Genomic DNA, 14,471 nt, shown 5'->3' on the forward strand with positions numbered 1-14,471 from the left:
ACTCTAGTGACATTTCCTGTTTATGCTTACTAACGGAAATGCTCGGTTTCATATGTGGACTTTACTTTGAAGTAATGTAATAGGGAAGTAAAAGTCAGATTCCTACACTGAATAATCAACATCACTCCTGACACTCTTGATCTCTTTCTCTCACGATGGGTAAGAGTGCTGCATGGATCTTCTTACCTCTTGAAGTGGTCGTTGCTGTGGTGTGCTGCCTGGGAAACAGGGGCGTAGCAGCAAATTCTGGGCCCTGTACACCCTCTATGTTAATGGGCCCCTATCCATGCCAGTAAACAAAGGAAAGTGAGTGAAAAAAAAATCAGGATTTTCATGGGCCCCTCTCCCTACTCGGGCCCTGGGTAGTCAGGTCCACTTTTCCCCCCACTACCACGCCCATGCTGGGAAATGCTCTGGTGATCTGGGCAGTGAGGGCAGGCGGCTCCCTCAGAAAACCTACATTCTGCTTCATCACAGCTCTCGCAGTGGCTGATTTCCTAGTGGGGTCGGTGGCCATTCCTCTGGGTGTGCTGGTGGACATTCGTATGAAGATCTCCTTTTATGGCTGCCTTTTCATGTGCTGTGATCTAATAATGATAGAGATGACATCCGTCACTTTACTCCTGGCCATTGCAGTGGACCGCTTTCTCCGTGTGCACATCCCTCTCACGTGAGTTATCAAGTAACAAAGTACTTACTTGCCTATAATACTTTGTTTAAGTAGAAATGTTGGTTATCTATTATTTACCAGAGTAATTATTATCCAGACGACTTACAAACATCCAAATAAGCTTCTTTAATATACTTACTCTTGACTTGATGTCACATGGGTTCCGTGACAAAATGATGACACAGCCAAAAGTTGCAACTCCAAAGCAAGGAAGGTGTTTATTTACAGTCCGAGTGTGCCAAAAGTGAGCAAATGAACACAACAAAAATGAACAAAAATAAAGTTGAAATTTCAAAGTGCTACAAGTAATATAGGCCAATGAAACTAACAAAAGGAAAACAAACATATAACTAACATAAAGTACAAACTTCCCAGTCTGAAAAACAAACTGCACAGCTCAGAACTACAACCCAAACTGCCGTTGCAAAATGGCCACCCCAACCCCCCTTTCTAAGGGCTTAAATACCAACTAGCCCCTCCCCTACAATTAACCCTAAACAGCTGCAGACCTACAAAACCCCATTAATCTCCCAATTTACAAAACAATGGCAAGATTTACAAATAGTCAAATTGTTACACATATTACATACAACACATCCGTTCACATTACAAAACCCTAGTCTCTTCACAACCCTTAATTTACTCTTAATTAACAGCAATTGGATGAGATCATGGATCATAACGAGGCAGGCACTACAAAGCCAGCTGACTTCCAGAGTTCTGGTCCTTTGGTCACCCGGAAGTGCTGCAGGAGAGAAAAGACAGACAAACAAACGTGGCTCCCCCTCACCACGCTAAGAAAAAAACATTGAAAACCTGTGTGTGTGTGATTATTCAACTATATTGTGGTACTTTTGTTAAACTATTGCTACAAACTATGTGTGTGCACCCACAGAGCTGGTTAGCTGGAAATTAGCAGTAGGACTTCATGCAACGTGGTTTCTGTGCTTCTCCGCTCTTCCTGCAGACTCTGGGACCTTGATTTCCAAAAGAAATGCAAAATTTACTCTCATCAGAGAGCATAACTTTGAACCACTCAGCAGCAGGCCTGTCCTTTTTGTCCTTAGCCCAGGCGAGACGCTTCTTACGCTGTCTGTTGTTCAAGAGTGGCTTGACACAAGAAATGCGACAACTGAAACCCATGTCTTTCATGCGTCTCTTCGTGGTGGTTCTTGAAGCACTGACTCCAGCTGCAGTCCACTCCATTTGTGAATCTCCTGCTCATTCTTGAATGGGTTTTGTTTCACAACTCTCCCAGGGTGCGGTTATCCCTATAGTTTGTACACTTTTTTCTACCACATTTCTTCATTATTCATGTCCCTTCACCTGTCTATTAATGTGCTCAGACACAGAGCTCTGCGAACAGCCAGCCTCTTAAGCAATCACCTTTTGTATCTTGCCCTCCTTGTGCAAGATGTCGATGGTCATCTTTTGGACAGCTGTCAAGTCAGAAGTCTTCCCCATGATTGTGTGGCCTTCAGAACAAGACTGAGAGACAAGGCCTTGGCAGGTGTTTTGAGTTAATCAGCTGATTAGTATGGCACCAGGTGTCTTCTATATTGAACCTTTTCAAAATATTCTAATTTTCTTAAAGACTGAATGTGGTGTTTTTATTAGCTGTCAGTTATAATAATCAAAACTAAAATGAATAAACACTTGAAATATATCAGTCTTTGTGGAAGGAAAGTATACGATAAGACTGTTTTTAGCATGAAAAAATCAGAACAAAAATATTCTCTTTTTCCTTTCTTTAACAGGTATAAGACTACAGTCACTGTAAAACGCTCCTGGATCGTGGTCACACTCTGCTGGTTCATGGCTGCATTAATCAGTTTTGTTCCTATGTTTGGATGGAACAACTCGGAAAACTTGGACAACTTGGACAGTACTGTTCATTCAAACTCCACCAGCTTTAAATGCCACTTCTTATCTGTCGTCTCCTCTTCATATGTAGTAAAACTCCTTTTCTTCAGCTCTTTCCTTCCTGTGTTTGCGATAGTGACCGGCTTGTACTGTTACATCTTTCTGACCACTAGAAGGCAGTTAAGAGCTCAAATAGGTGTTCGCATAGAGTCCGGCACCAATTACCTAAAGGAACAGAGACTGGCTGCTTCACTGGCTCTGGTCTATGTTCTGTTTGCTGTCTGTTGGTTTCCTCTGTTCCTCATGCACACTGTAAAACTCTATTATGGAAATGAAACAGTGCCCTCTTCTGTTATGCACGTTGGTGTCCTTCTGTCTCATGCTAGTTCAGCTGTAAATCCTGTAGTATATTCATTCAGGATCCCCGTGATAAACAAGGCTTTTAGGAAGCTCTGGGTGAGATTATTCCACTGTGGAGCACAGCAAGATAATGATCCAAATAGTGTACAGACAAATACAGACAGCAACACCAAAAACAGCACAGCAGAAAGCACATGTACAGAAGATTTAATGAAATAATTCACCAAATAAAAAGGCAAAATCAAGAGCAGTAGACTAGGGGAGGGTATCATCACTGATTCCCCAGTTCGATTTGATTTCGATTCACAAGGTCCTGATTTGATCCAATTACGAACGTTTTAGTTACAATCAAAATTGTAGTTTAAATATGGAATGTTGTTTTTATACAAGGAACACTCAAACTTCCATTATTAAAATATTAGTGTTTATATTATATAGATTTAGCTTAGTTAATTGCGACACTGGCCACTTTACTCAAATATTTGCGTGTGGGTAAAACATAACGTGGTTCCAGAACATTAATGAGGCTTCAGAAGCCATCATTTTTAACAATGCTGTATAAATGTATAAATTGTATAAATGTATATACTGATATTTTAGTTACATAAAACAAAAACATAACATGCTTCATACATTTCTTTTTTATTTGCAAATAAAAGTGTGAAATGTACCCAAACCCACTAGTTCAGATGTGATACTATAATAAGCACAGTGATAATAAAAACACAACAAGCAAAATAAAAAATGTTAAGAGATTAAACTTTATTTAATTCAATGGAAAAACCAGCCGGTCTAAACGGAGCGCTTCTCCCCCATAATAAGAGCCTCTGTCTCTAATATTTAAACCTGTCCCACTGTATGGCTGCCTGACGCTGTTAGCGCACCGGTGGGAGTTAGCTTAGCGCGTTGGCCGCGGCTAAAGGGGGATTATCTTAACCGGTGATTTGGCTAACCCGCTAAGCTAACAGTAGATTCACCCAGTCTGGTCTTACTTTATATAACGTACAGGTGAAAAAAACACAGGAAAACAGCTTAAAACAGTGTTAAATGTAGTAGATTGATAAATACATGCAGCAGTGAGTAAAAATACAGGAGGAAATTACCTACATTTTTACAGAAACTCCTCCGCAATGCTGACTCCAGTCCACTGTGCTCCAGTTTAACTGATCACCCAGCCAGAGGGCTTGAAAAAGGATATCCTCATGAGATAAAACGCAAGACATTAAAACTGTACACATATATGGGGAAAAGAGCTAATTCTAAGGATAGATATTGGGTTTATATGAATCAATATTAGATCATTCAAATGTTTTAATGATTTAAATCGAAAAATATTTTTTTTCTTTAAAACACCCCTACAGTAGACTGCCATCGACTGAAGCCTAAAAATGTCTGTATTTGTAGAGGGAAAGTCCAGAGTTTTCACCTGCATAAACCCAAGTAGACCAGATCTTCTGAAATGTTCAAAATGACAGTTTTAAACCAGTTGCAGTCTGGGGGGTATGGGCTTCAGCTCAAAATGGGCATGGGAAATACTAGCAAAAATACAATTATATAAAACTGTTTCTTTCAATATGGAATTTAATTGTCTGTGTACATTTCTTAATTTCAGTTGTAAAATGTGTTTATATGTCCAGTATATAGAAATGTATAAGAATAAATAAAATACAGTATATCTGCATATATTTTGGAGATTTTTGTGTGACAGTCACAATGTGTTTTATTCTTATTATTCTGATTGGCCTGAGTAATGATGTGTTACAAAGATATATTTGCCTTAATGATTTTGGGGGAGAACAGTGGAACAATTAAGCTATAAAAAACAAATCATGATAATCCACATATAGCTGTATGGTCATATAGCCTCATATACAGTACCAACCTCTTTTGGTTGGTCGAGAACATGGTTAGTGGCACCTTTCAGACCTGCTATTTTGGTTCAAACCAAACTTTCCAGACAAAACAAGCGTGAAAAAAGTGTTAAAAATCCAATTTCTACTGTAAATTTGAAAGTAAGTAGTTAAATTTACTCAATGATGTTAAAAATATTCACATTTATTACTCTGTAGGTAGAAGTATAGATACTAGTGTTTAAAATGTAAGGGGAAAAATACCGTTTCCAAACACATTTTTCAAAAGGCCATAATGACTATAATTTTATATGAAAATGTTAATGTTGATAACTTAGATTTAGTGCCTCAGCCGTCAATTGTGATAGTTAAAATGTGAAAACTAAAAATGTGATAATTTCTTTGAATAATGCAATAGTGTATTAGTGTTTTGATGTTTAATTCATTTTGACATCAAAGTTTTGTCATTAATCAAATACAATCACTTTTTCTTATTTCTGTACAGGTATAAGTCTACAGTCACCCGGAAGAGATCATGGATTGTTGTCGCACTTTGCTGGTTCACTGCTGCTGTTCTAAGTTTTATTCCTATGTTTGGATTGGAATAATCAAAAGACTATATTTTGTTTAGTACGTATATTATTGCAGATACAACCATGTGAATTATGTTACATTAAATAGTAGTTTTTCTGTCAAAATGACAAAAAGACTGACATATGTTTGCCTGCAAATGTTAAAAAAAACTTCTGATGAGGTCACAAAAAAGGCAAGTCAGTCATATCGGTTGCAAAGGCCCATGGGATATTCCATATAACACTCAGATCAGCAGATACTGCAAATCACTGCACGAGCTGAGAGGCCAGTGATCTTCACTGTGTAACAGGAGCAGCAAAAACTATTTGACAGACCTGATTACTGCCATACCTATAAAATAAAAAAAAATCACTTAAATAGAACCTGAATCTCAAAAAGCAGCACATTTTACCCTGATCTGAATAAATTCAGAACCAGATGAGAAAACAAAGCCATTGATCATCTATCAGTCTGGAAAAGGTTATAAAGTCATTTCTAAAGCGTTGGGACTCCAGAGAACCACAGTGATTCACTATTATTCACTAATGGAGAAAACATGGAACACTGGCGAACCTTCCCAGGAGTGACCGGCCGACCAAAATTGCTCCAAAAGGGCATGAACAATTCAATTCAATTCAATTCAATTTTATTTATATAGCGCTTTTTACAACAAAGGTTGTCACAAAGCCGCTTTACAGGAAAAACAGGTCCACGCCTCTTATGAGCAGCACCACAGAGATGCCAATTTTATGGTGACACAGTGGCAAGGAAAAACTCCCTTTAAGAGGAAGAAACCTTGGAAGGAACCAAGACTCCGAGGAACCCATCCTACTCGGGTTGACCCGCTCAGTACAAACAAACAACAAACAAATAACAGAACAAAAACAGTACAGAGAATTAATGTGAACTATGGCTAATATAACAGGTACTAATTTATGAATATAAGAATGTGATGGGCACAAACTATAGAGCTATGGCTAATACAGAAACAGATACTGAGTGTGTTAATGGTAATCAGTGCAGGGTTGCAGAGCCGGAGAACAACACAGCGGGCAGTGGAGAGCCAGGCTGGGAACATCAGGAACAGCATCTCCATACATGTAAAAGAGATAGATAGAGAAAACAGAAAGGAAAGAGAGAGAAACAAAAAGCAGGAGTTAGAAGGGTTGTGAAATAATTCTGATGAGTAGAAGGACAGGGCTGATTCCTGAAAGCTGGAACCACAGACGGACACATCCAGGAAGACCGGCCGGCCAGGCGTCTCAGCACATGTGAGAAAGACAGAGAGAGAGAACAGAGAGGGGAGGGAAGAAAAAGGGGTTAGAATGGTTTTATAAAACTCTGCTGGAGTGGGATGGGCACTGGTAGCAGCAGCTCAGGACATGGGGAGAGAAAGAGAAAGCAGATGATTAGGACAGGGTTTATATTTGCTGGATAAGCTGTAAGAGGAAGAAAATTGTAATGAGACATTACTCAAAAGCTTGAGCAAATAGAAATGTTTTGAGTCTAGATTTAAAGATTGAGAGTGTGTCTGAGTCCCATATATTAATAGGGAGGCTATTCCAAAGTTGGGGAGCTTTATAAAAGAACGCTCTTCCTCCTGCATAGTTTTTTCTAATACGCGGGACTAATAGCAGGCCAGCGTCTTGGGAGCGGAGTGAACGCGGCGGATTGTAAGGAGTAAGGAGTTCCTGTAGATAATGCGGGGCCAGACCATTGAGGGATTTATACGTCAGGAGAAGTATTTTATAATCTATACAAAATCTAACAGGTAGCCAGTGTAGGGATGAAAGAATAGGTGTAATGTGATCAAACTTTCTAGCTCTGGTAAGCACTCTTGCGGCTGCATTCTGAACTAGCTGGAGTTTATGGAGTAATTTATGTGGACTTCCAGCCAACAACGCGTTGCAGTAGTCCAGCCTGGAGGTTATGAATGCATGTACCAGCTTCTCAGCATCTTCCAGAGAGAGTATACTGCGGATTTTAGCTATATTTCTTAAGTGGAAGAATGCAATTTTGACTATGCTACATATGTGAGCATCAAACGAAAGAATTGGGTCAAAGATGACCCCAAGGTTTCTCACAGTTTTACCAGGTATAATTAAGTGACCATCTATGTCTACAGTATTAACATTTATGTTTTTATCAATATTAGGACCTAATAGAAGGACCTCAGTTTTATCAGAATTAAGTAAGAGAAAGTTGTGTGTCATCCAATTTTTAATGTCTTTAATACAGTCTGTTATTTGATTTGTACAGAGCTCCTCGTTGGGTTTAGCAGATATGTAAAGTTGCGTGTCATCAGCATAGCAGTGAAAGTTAATACCATGCCTACGGATAATTTTACCCAGTGGTAGCATATAAAGAGTAAAGAGTAATGGACCCAGAATTGATCCTTGAGGGACACCATATTTTACTCTAGACTGATAAGAGCATTCGTTATTTAAGTAAACACACTGGAATCGATCTCTCAGATAAGATCTGAACCAGGTGAGGGCTGATCCTTTAATTCCTATAAGATTGTCTAACCTATCAAGTAAAATAGCGTGATCTATGGTGTCAAAGGCAGCACTTAGATCTAGCAGTACAAGGATGGCAGTACTGCCCCTATCAAGAGCTGAAAGTAAATCATTAGTTACTCTAAGTAGAGTTGTTTCAGTACTATGGTTTTGTCTAAATCCAGATTGAAAAACCTCATGCATACTATTACTTTGTAGATACAAGTGCAGCTGGTTAAACACAATTTTTTCTAGGATTTTGGCTATAAAGGAAAGATTAGAAATTGGTCTATAATTAGCAAGCTCGCGGGGGTCCAGATTTGGCTTTTTGATAATGGGCTTAATGACCGCCAATTTAAAAGAATTGGGTACGTAGCCCATGCTAAGGGATGAATTTACTATTTCTAGTAATGATTTTCCCACCTTTGGCAGTGCCTGTTTCAATAATTGTGTGGGTACTGGATCTAATATACATGATGTTGATTTTGATGAGTTAATTACACTAAGTAAATCTTTTTCTGTAACCGGACTGAAACACTCTAGGTGTGTCTCAGAGCTGGAGCAGCATTCATCGATATCTATAAGTAAATTTTGGGGGTGATACTGAATTTTTTGTCTAATGCTATTAATTTTATCATCAAAGAACTTCATGAAATCATTACTATTAATGTCGACAGGGATAACGGAGCTAGTTTGTTTTTGACTGCCGGTGAGTTTAGCCACAGTAGTGAAAAGGAATCTAGGATTGTCTCTATTTTTCTCAATAAGCGATGAAATATACTGGGATTTTGTTTTAATTAGGGCTTTTTTGTAGTCTGTGAGACTATGCTGCCATGCTAGCCGGAAAAATTCTAGTTTTGTGTGTCGCCATTTACGTTCAAAGTTACGAGCGGTTTGTTTTAATGTACGTGTGTGGTCATTATACCACGGTGCTAGCTTTTTATCCCTGATTTGTTTTATTTTTGTCGGCGCTACGCGGTCAAGGTTAGAGCGAAGCACAGTTTGTAGATTTTCTGTTTTGTGCTCGAGATCATGCTCATAGGACGGAAGGGAGATGGTTAAGTCGGGGAGTTTATTTACAAATTCATTAGCAATTGCGGTTGTTATTTTACGCTTGCTGATATAGCGGGGCGGGAGGAGGATATTTTGATTAAAAACTATTTCAAACATAATTAGATAATGATCGGATATTGAGTCATGTTGAGAAAGAGTAACTATATTCTCAGCCTCAATACCCAGTGTCAAAACTAAGTCTAATGTATGACTACATCGGTGAGTGGGGCCAATTACATTTTGTTTAAAGCCTAGAGCATCTAAAACTGATTTAAATGCAATTTTTAGTGGATCCTGGTCCTTTTCAAAGTGGATATTAAAGTCTCCAACAATTATGATCTTATCAGAAAGAAGAATTACTGCTGCTAGAAAGTCAGCAAATTCACTAATAAAATTTGAGTATGGTCCAGGAGGACGATACAGTGTTATAAGCAGAAACGAATGCTGCGTTTTGGAAGCAGGAGACGGGCCTGCTACTTTAAGACTAAGAACTTCAAACGACTTAGCATCCATTTGTGAGTTTTGAGATATACCTAACATTGAGTCATAGATTGTGGCAACACCGCCGCCACGACCAGAGCTGCGTGGGTAACTGAAATAGCTAAAACCTGGGGGGTAGACTCATTTAAAGCGATATATTCATCAGGTTTAATCCAGGTTTCACACAGACATAGTGCAGTAAGGTGATTATCAGTAATAATATCATTAACAATAACAGATTTTGGTGCTAGCGATCTTATATTTAATAGCCCTAGTTTCATACGGACGCTGCTGGTACTCTGAGAGACGGATGCTGTTGTTTTAATTTTAATAAGATTATTAAAACAGATTTTCTGAGTTTTTCGGTTTCGAGCGACACGGGGGACAGACAATCCTACAAGGTAAAAATGCACTTGTATCTGAAAAAGGCACATAATTAAAACTCACAGCCTTATGCACAGGAAAGTGGCAAGATAACTCATTAGAACAATGTATATTACTAAACTGCCCATTACTTAGACCACTAACCTGGCCGGTATGACTGGTTAGAGCCAGTCAGTCCCGGCGTAGCACCGCCTCAATGTTACCAGAGAGGACGGTGGATCCCAGGCGGCTGGGGTGAAGCCCGTCTCGGTGGAAGAGGGCTGGACGTTCCCGAAAACTCTCCCAGTTGTCCACGTAGCCAACTCCACTAGCAGAGCACCAGTCCCGCAGCCAGCAGTGGAGAGCGTAGAGGCGGCTGAACGGCTGGCTCCCGAGGCGGTAGGTGGGCATCGGACCAGAGATGAGGAGGCGGGCGCGGGTCAGTCTGCGAGCGGTGTCCAGAAGAGTGCGAAAGTGCTCCTTCAGGACCTCACTGCGCCGGGCGGACGTGTCGTTGGTACCCACATGCAGGATGACGGTGCCGGGGTCCCCGCGATGCCGAAGCACCGTAGGAAGCCGCCGGGCGACGTCCAGGACCCGAGCTCCTGGAAAACACGACACTGCAGCATTACTCTTAGCGTTAGACACCTTTAAATGCCTAACAATGGAATCTCCGACAATGAGGGTACTGCCCTTATCTGTTTTCCTCGGGGCTGGGGGAGGTGAAGGAGGCGACGGCGACGAGCTGAGGACCTCAAACCGGTTTGCGGAGGCAAAATCCGGCTGAGAAGGTAGGGGGGAAACCCACTTTCCTCGGCCGCGCTGCCGCTCCCAGGCCCCTCCCGGAGCGGGGGTGAAGCAAACGACCGCCGGGGTCCGCCGCGCCGGCAGCACCGGGTTGGAGACGGCCGCGAAGGCGGTGTCGCGGGATTCCTCCAGCCTCGTCCTCTGCCTGTGGAGCTCCGACTGCCTCTCGAGCAGGCGGTGGTTCTGCTGATCCAGACGGACGAGCTCCTCGCTAAGTGTCAGGAGAGCACGATCCTCCGCACACGCCATTACCTCGAAGTAAGCACAAAACACACAAAAAAACGGCAAAAATCGATAAATAACACAAAAATAATGGCTACCTGAGGGATTTTATAAGTTTAGGAAGGTTATAAGACGGTTAAAAGTTAATAAGTAGTAGAAAACGTAAACAAATAGCTAAAACGGAGAGGAGCTAAACAAACAGCAAGCAGGTACGCAGGCCGGAAGTTGCGTCACTCACCCTGGATGAACAACTCATCCAGGAGATCCCAAAAGAACCCTGAACAACATTTAAAGAACTGCAGGTCTCACTAAAGCCTCAATTAAGGTCAGTGTTAATTATTCAATAATAAGAAGGAAAGTGGATGAAAATGGTCTCAGGCAGCTTACCTGTATTATGGACTCACTCTGGGTGATGTAAGCTTATGACAGGTTAGGCACTGGAGAGCCAAGGATAACTGAATACTATTTTGTTTTGTGTCTATGAACTGAGGTTTTCTATTCCGCTTGTTTTAGGTCAGAAAGTTTGCATATCAACTGGCAGTAGTATATATCATTAAACACGCATAAACATGGGATGAGAAGCAGATGGCAGGGCCTGACTGTTTCACATTCTTTATAAAGCGGCACCCCAGCCACATTTCAGGAAGTGGCCTCTGGTTTTGTTTCTTTTGTCTAATTGTTACAACTTACCTCAGCATGTGTTACAACCTACCCTGGTAATGGGGTAGGTTCTAACAAAGGAACACCATGTATTTGACATCAACTCTCCAGGTCTATGGTTATCATGGAGAGATTTGAATTGAGGCCGTTCGTAGAAAACATGTGTGTATAGTTAAAATATAGGTATAGGTAAAATTCAGTGAGTTACAGGTGCTAAAGCAAAAAGTGTTACAACCATACCCAGTCTTTAGCTGACACTGTAGGATTCTTCCTCACCTCATTGATCATTCTGCGCTGTGCTCTTGCAGTCATCTTTACAGGATGACCAGAGAGAGTAGCAACAGAGCTGAACTTTCTCCATTTGTAGACCGTCTGTCTTACCATGGACACATGAACATCAAGATTCATGACACATTTAGAACCCTTTCCAGCTTCATGCAAGTCAAGAATTCTTGAACGTAGGCCTTCTGAGAGCTCTTTTGTGCGAGGCATGATTCACATCAAGCAATGCTCCTTAAGAACAGCAAACTCAAAACTGGTGTGTGTTTTTTTTAAAGGGCAGGACAGCTTTAACCAACACACATTTTAATCTCATCACATCCTGGCTCCAACTAGCTCTTAGAAAAGTCATTAGCCAAGGGGTTTTTATACTTTTTCCACCCTCACTGTGAATGTTAACATGTTGTGTTCAATAAAACCATGCAAATGTAGCAGGAGGGGTTTTGTTTACCCCAGCTTTAAGGTGCTGGGCGGGATTTCTATCCCCTATATATAGATGGGGGACCCTTATTTGGTGTGCGCTTCCTGTCCCCCACTCCTCTCTCTCCCGGAGCGTCTCACTTCCGGTCCAGCGGCATTCAGCTTGGTTGATTTAGCGCGGTTTTTGGCTCACTTCCAAAGAAGACTTGAAGATTTTCGGCTGTTTTGCCGGCCCAGCAGCGTTGTATTGTGCTCTTGTGGGTCTAGTTTCACTTTCAGTTTCATAAGGGATAGCGGCCGTGTGGCTGTGCTGTTGCCGTGCTGTAGCTGATCGTCTGCTGTGGCCATTTCCTGTGTCTGCCGTGCCATTTTCTGCTAGCTGCTGTTTGCTGCACCAGCTGTGATTGCCAGTGGTGTTGTCTGCTCTCTGCACTCTAACCCTGATTGTTTGGGGAAACTGCATGCTGTTTTCTCACCCAGACTGTGCTGATTGTGGCTTTTAGCTTCTCACAGTGCTGCTGTTTTGTTTCTCTATTTTTGTTGTTAATTTTCTTTTGCTATTTTCTGTCTTATTCATTCTTTGTTTTGGATTATTATATCTTTGTTTAAATTTGGTTTCTGTTTTGCCTGAGTTTGTATTCTATTTTTATAATTTTGCTTTGCGTTATCAACCCTAACTATCTGTGGCTTCTTTTTGTTTTGTATGGAATTAGGGTTGATTTCTTATTGACTACTTTCTCATTTATGATTTGGTGTCTTGTCATTTATTAAGTATTTCTCATTTGTTTCATATATTTGATTTCTTTATAATTTGAGTTTGAGTGTTGGTTAATTTGGTGGGATTATTTTATTTTGAAGATTAGTGCAGTCAGTCGACTGCACTTTCCTGATTTTTGTATTTTGTGTTTGGATTACTTTAATTTGGGTTAATTTTGGTTATTTGGACTTTCTTCTCTTTCTTCTGTTTAGCAGAACTGTGTGTGTGTGTGTGTGTGTGTGGTGGTTGTACTGTGGTGTGGTAAAGAGGGGCTGCGAGAGACCAGGACTAAATAAGATAAGTGTTTTTCTCTTTTATATAGTTGTCGTAATTAATTGTGTAGTTTTAATTTGAAATATAGTTCTGGTAAAATTATTAGTGGTCTCTCCCCTCTACCATTTGCCATACTTAATTTTGTTTCTTTTTTGGCTGGACAGGAGCTGTGGGCCAAAGCGACAGAGCTTGGGGTGTGGAGTATCTTTTCACCATTCTGTAGTGTAGAGCACTTGGTGTTTGAGATATGCAGTGCAGTCACGTGTGGTGTGTGTAGTGTAGGTGACCTCGTATCCTTTTTCTGCTCCTTTCTGCCGCGGTAAGCCCTCAGTCCAGTCCTGGCCTGAGTCTTAATATTAATTTGTCTGTCCAGTGTTTGTGTGTGTGTGTGAATGTTTTAAAAATAATTGTTAATAAAATTGTGTTTAAATATTTGGAACTCCGTCTCTGGTCTCAAAGTGTTCTAGATCTGCGTGTCTTTAATTTTCTTGGCTTTAAGGGCCAGTTATATTTCCTAGGGGTGAAATTCCCTTAGGTGGCGTAGTCGTGCACTATTTACTATAAATATTTATTAGTATTCTTACTCTCTCTTGCCACACAAACATATATATTTTTGTTGGTATTAGTTTAAGCAGACTGTGTTTCACAGGACTCAGAAGGTTATATGTTTATACTTCTCTACATCCAATCACAATCAGATTCAGTCTATCTGGATGAAGAGATTTATCTGTATAGAGGTTTTATTGAACAATGAGAAGCCGTAATAAAAACAAGCTGAAATCAAATAGGAGAAACAAGGCTATTTTTATAATGTAAGGAGTAGATAGTTTAGATAATTGTGTGTAAATGTAAAAATAATTACTCCAATAAAGTATAAATAACCAACATTTCTACTTAAGTAAGCTAATTAATTATTTGTACTTTGTTTCTTGACATCTCTGAACTTACTATGTTATGTTTAGCAACTGGCCAACAGCTGCTCTATTCAATTTAAATTTAAATTTGCAATTTTATTTATATAGCACTTTTTACAACAAAACTTATCACAAAGCAGCTTTACAGGAAAAACAGGTCCACGCATCTTATGAACAGCACCAGAGGGATGCCAATTTTTATGGTGGCACAGTGGCAAGGAAAAACTCCCTTTAAGAGGAAGAAACCTTGGAAGGAACCAAGACTCAGTCAGAGGAACCCATCCTACACGGGTCGACCCGCTCAGTACAATCAAATAACAAACAACAAACAAATAACAGAACAAAACAGTACAGAGAATGAGCTATAGCTATAGCAGGTACTAATCTATGACTATACAAATGCGATGGCAATACTATAGAGCTATGGCT

At 40.3% G+C, this 14,471-nt stretch overlaps 1 protein-coding gene across 1 annotated transcript; it reads left to right on the top strand.

Annotated features, from left to right (window-relative positions):
- Positions 1 to 398: 398 nt before the first annotated feature.
- On the top strand, positions 399 to 4,511 carry LOC125802243 (adenosine receptor A1-like). Its single transcript, XM_049479624.1, has 3 exons — positions 399 to 670; positions 2,428 to 2,926; positions 4,506 to 4,511. The coding sequence occupies exons 1-3, from the start codon at positions 399 to 401 to the stop codon at positions 4,509 to 4,511; spliced, it is 777 nt and encodes a 258-aa protein (XP_049335581.1).
- The last annotated feature ends 9,960 nt before the right edge of the window (positions 4,512 to 14,471 follow it).

Source organism: Astyanax mexicanus, chromosome 5 (genome assembly GCF_023375975.1).
Source record: "Astyanax mexicanus isolate ESR-SI-001 chromosome 5, AstMex3_surface, whole genome shotgun sequence".
NCBI lineage: Eukaryota > Metazoa > Chordata > Actinopteri > Characiformes > Acestrorhamphidae > Astyanax > Astyanax mexicanus.

What these genes read in the sequence shown, in the direction of transcription:
- LOC125802243 (XM_049479624.1), top strand. Translation starts at nt 399, where the DNA reads ATGCTGGGAAATGCTCTGGTGATCTGGGCAGTGAGGGCAGGCGGCTCC. An exon ending in CGTGTGCACATCCCTCTCAC is followed by an intron (nt 671 to 2,427) that starts GTGAGTTATCAA and finishes TTTCTTTAACAG; the next exon opens with GTATAAGACTACAGTCACTG.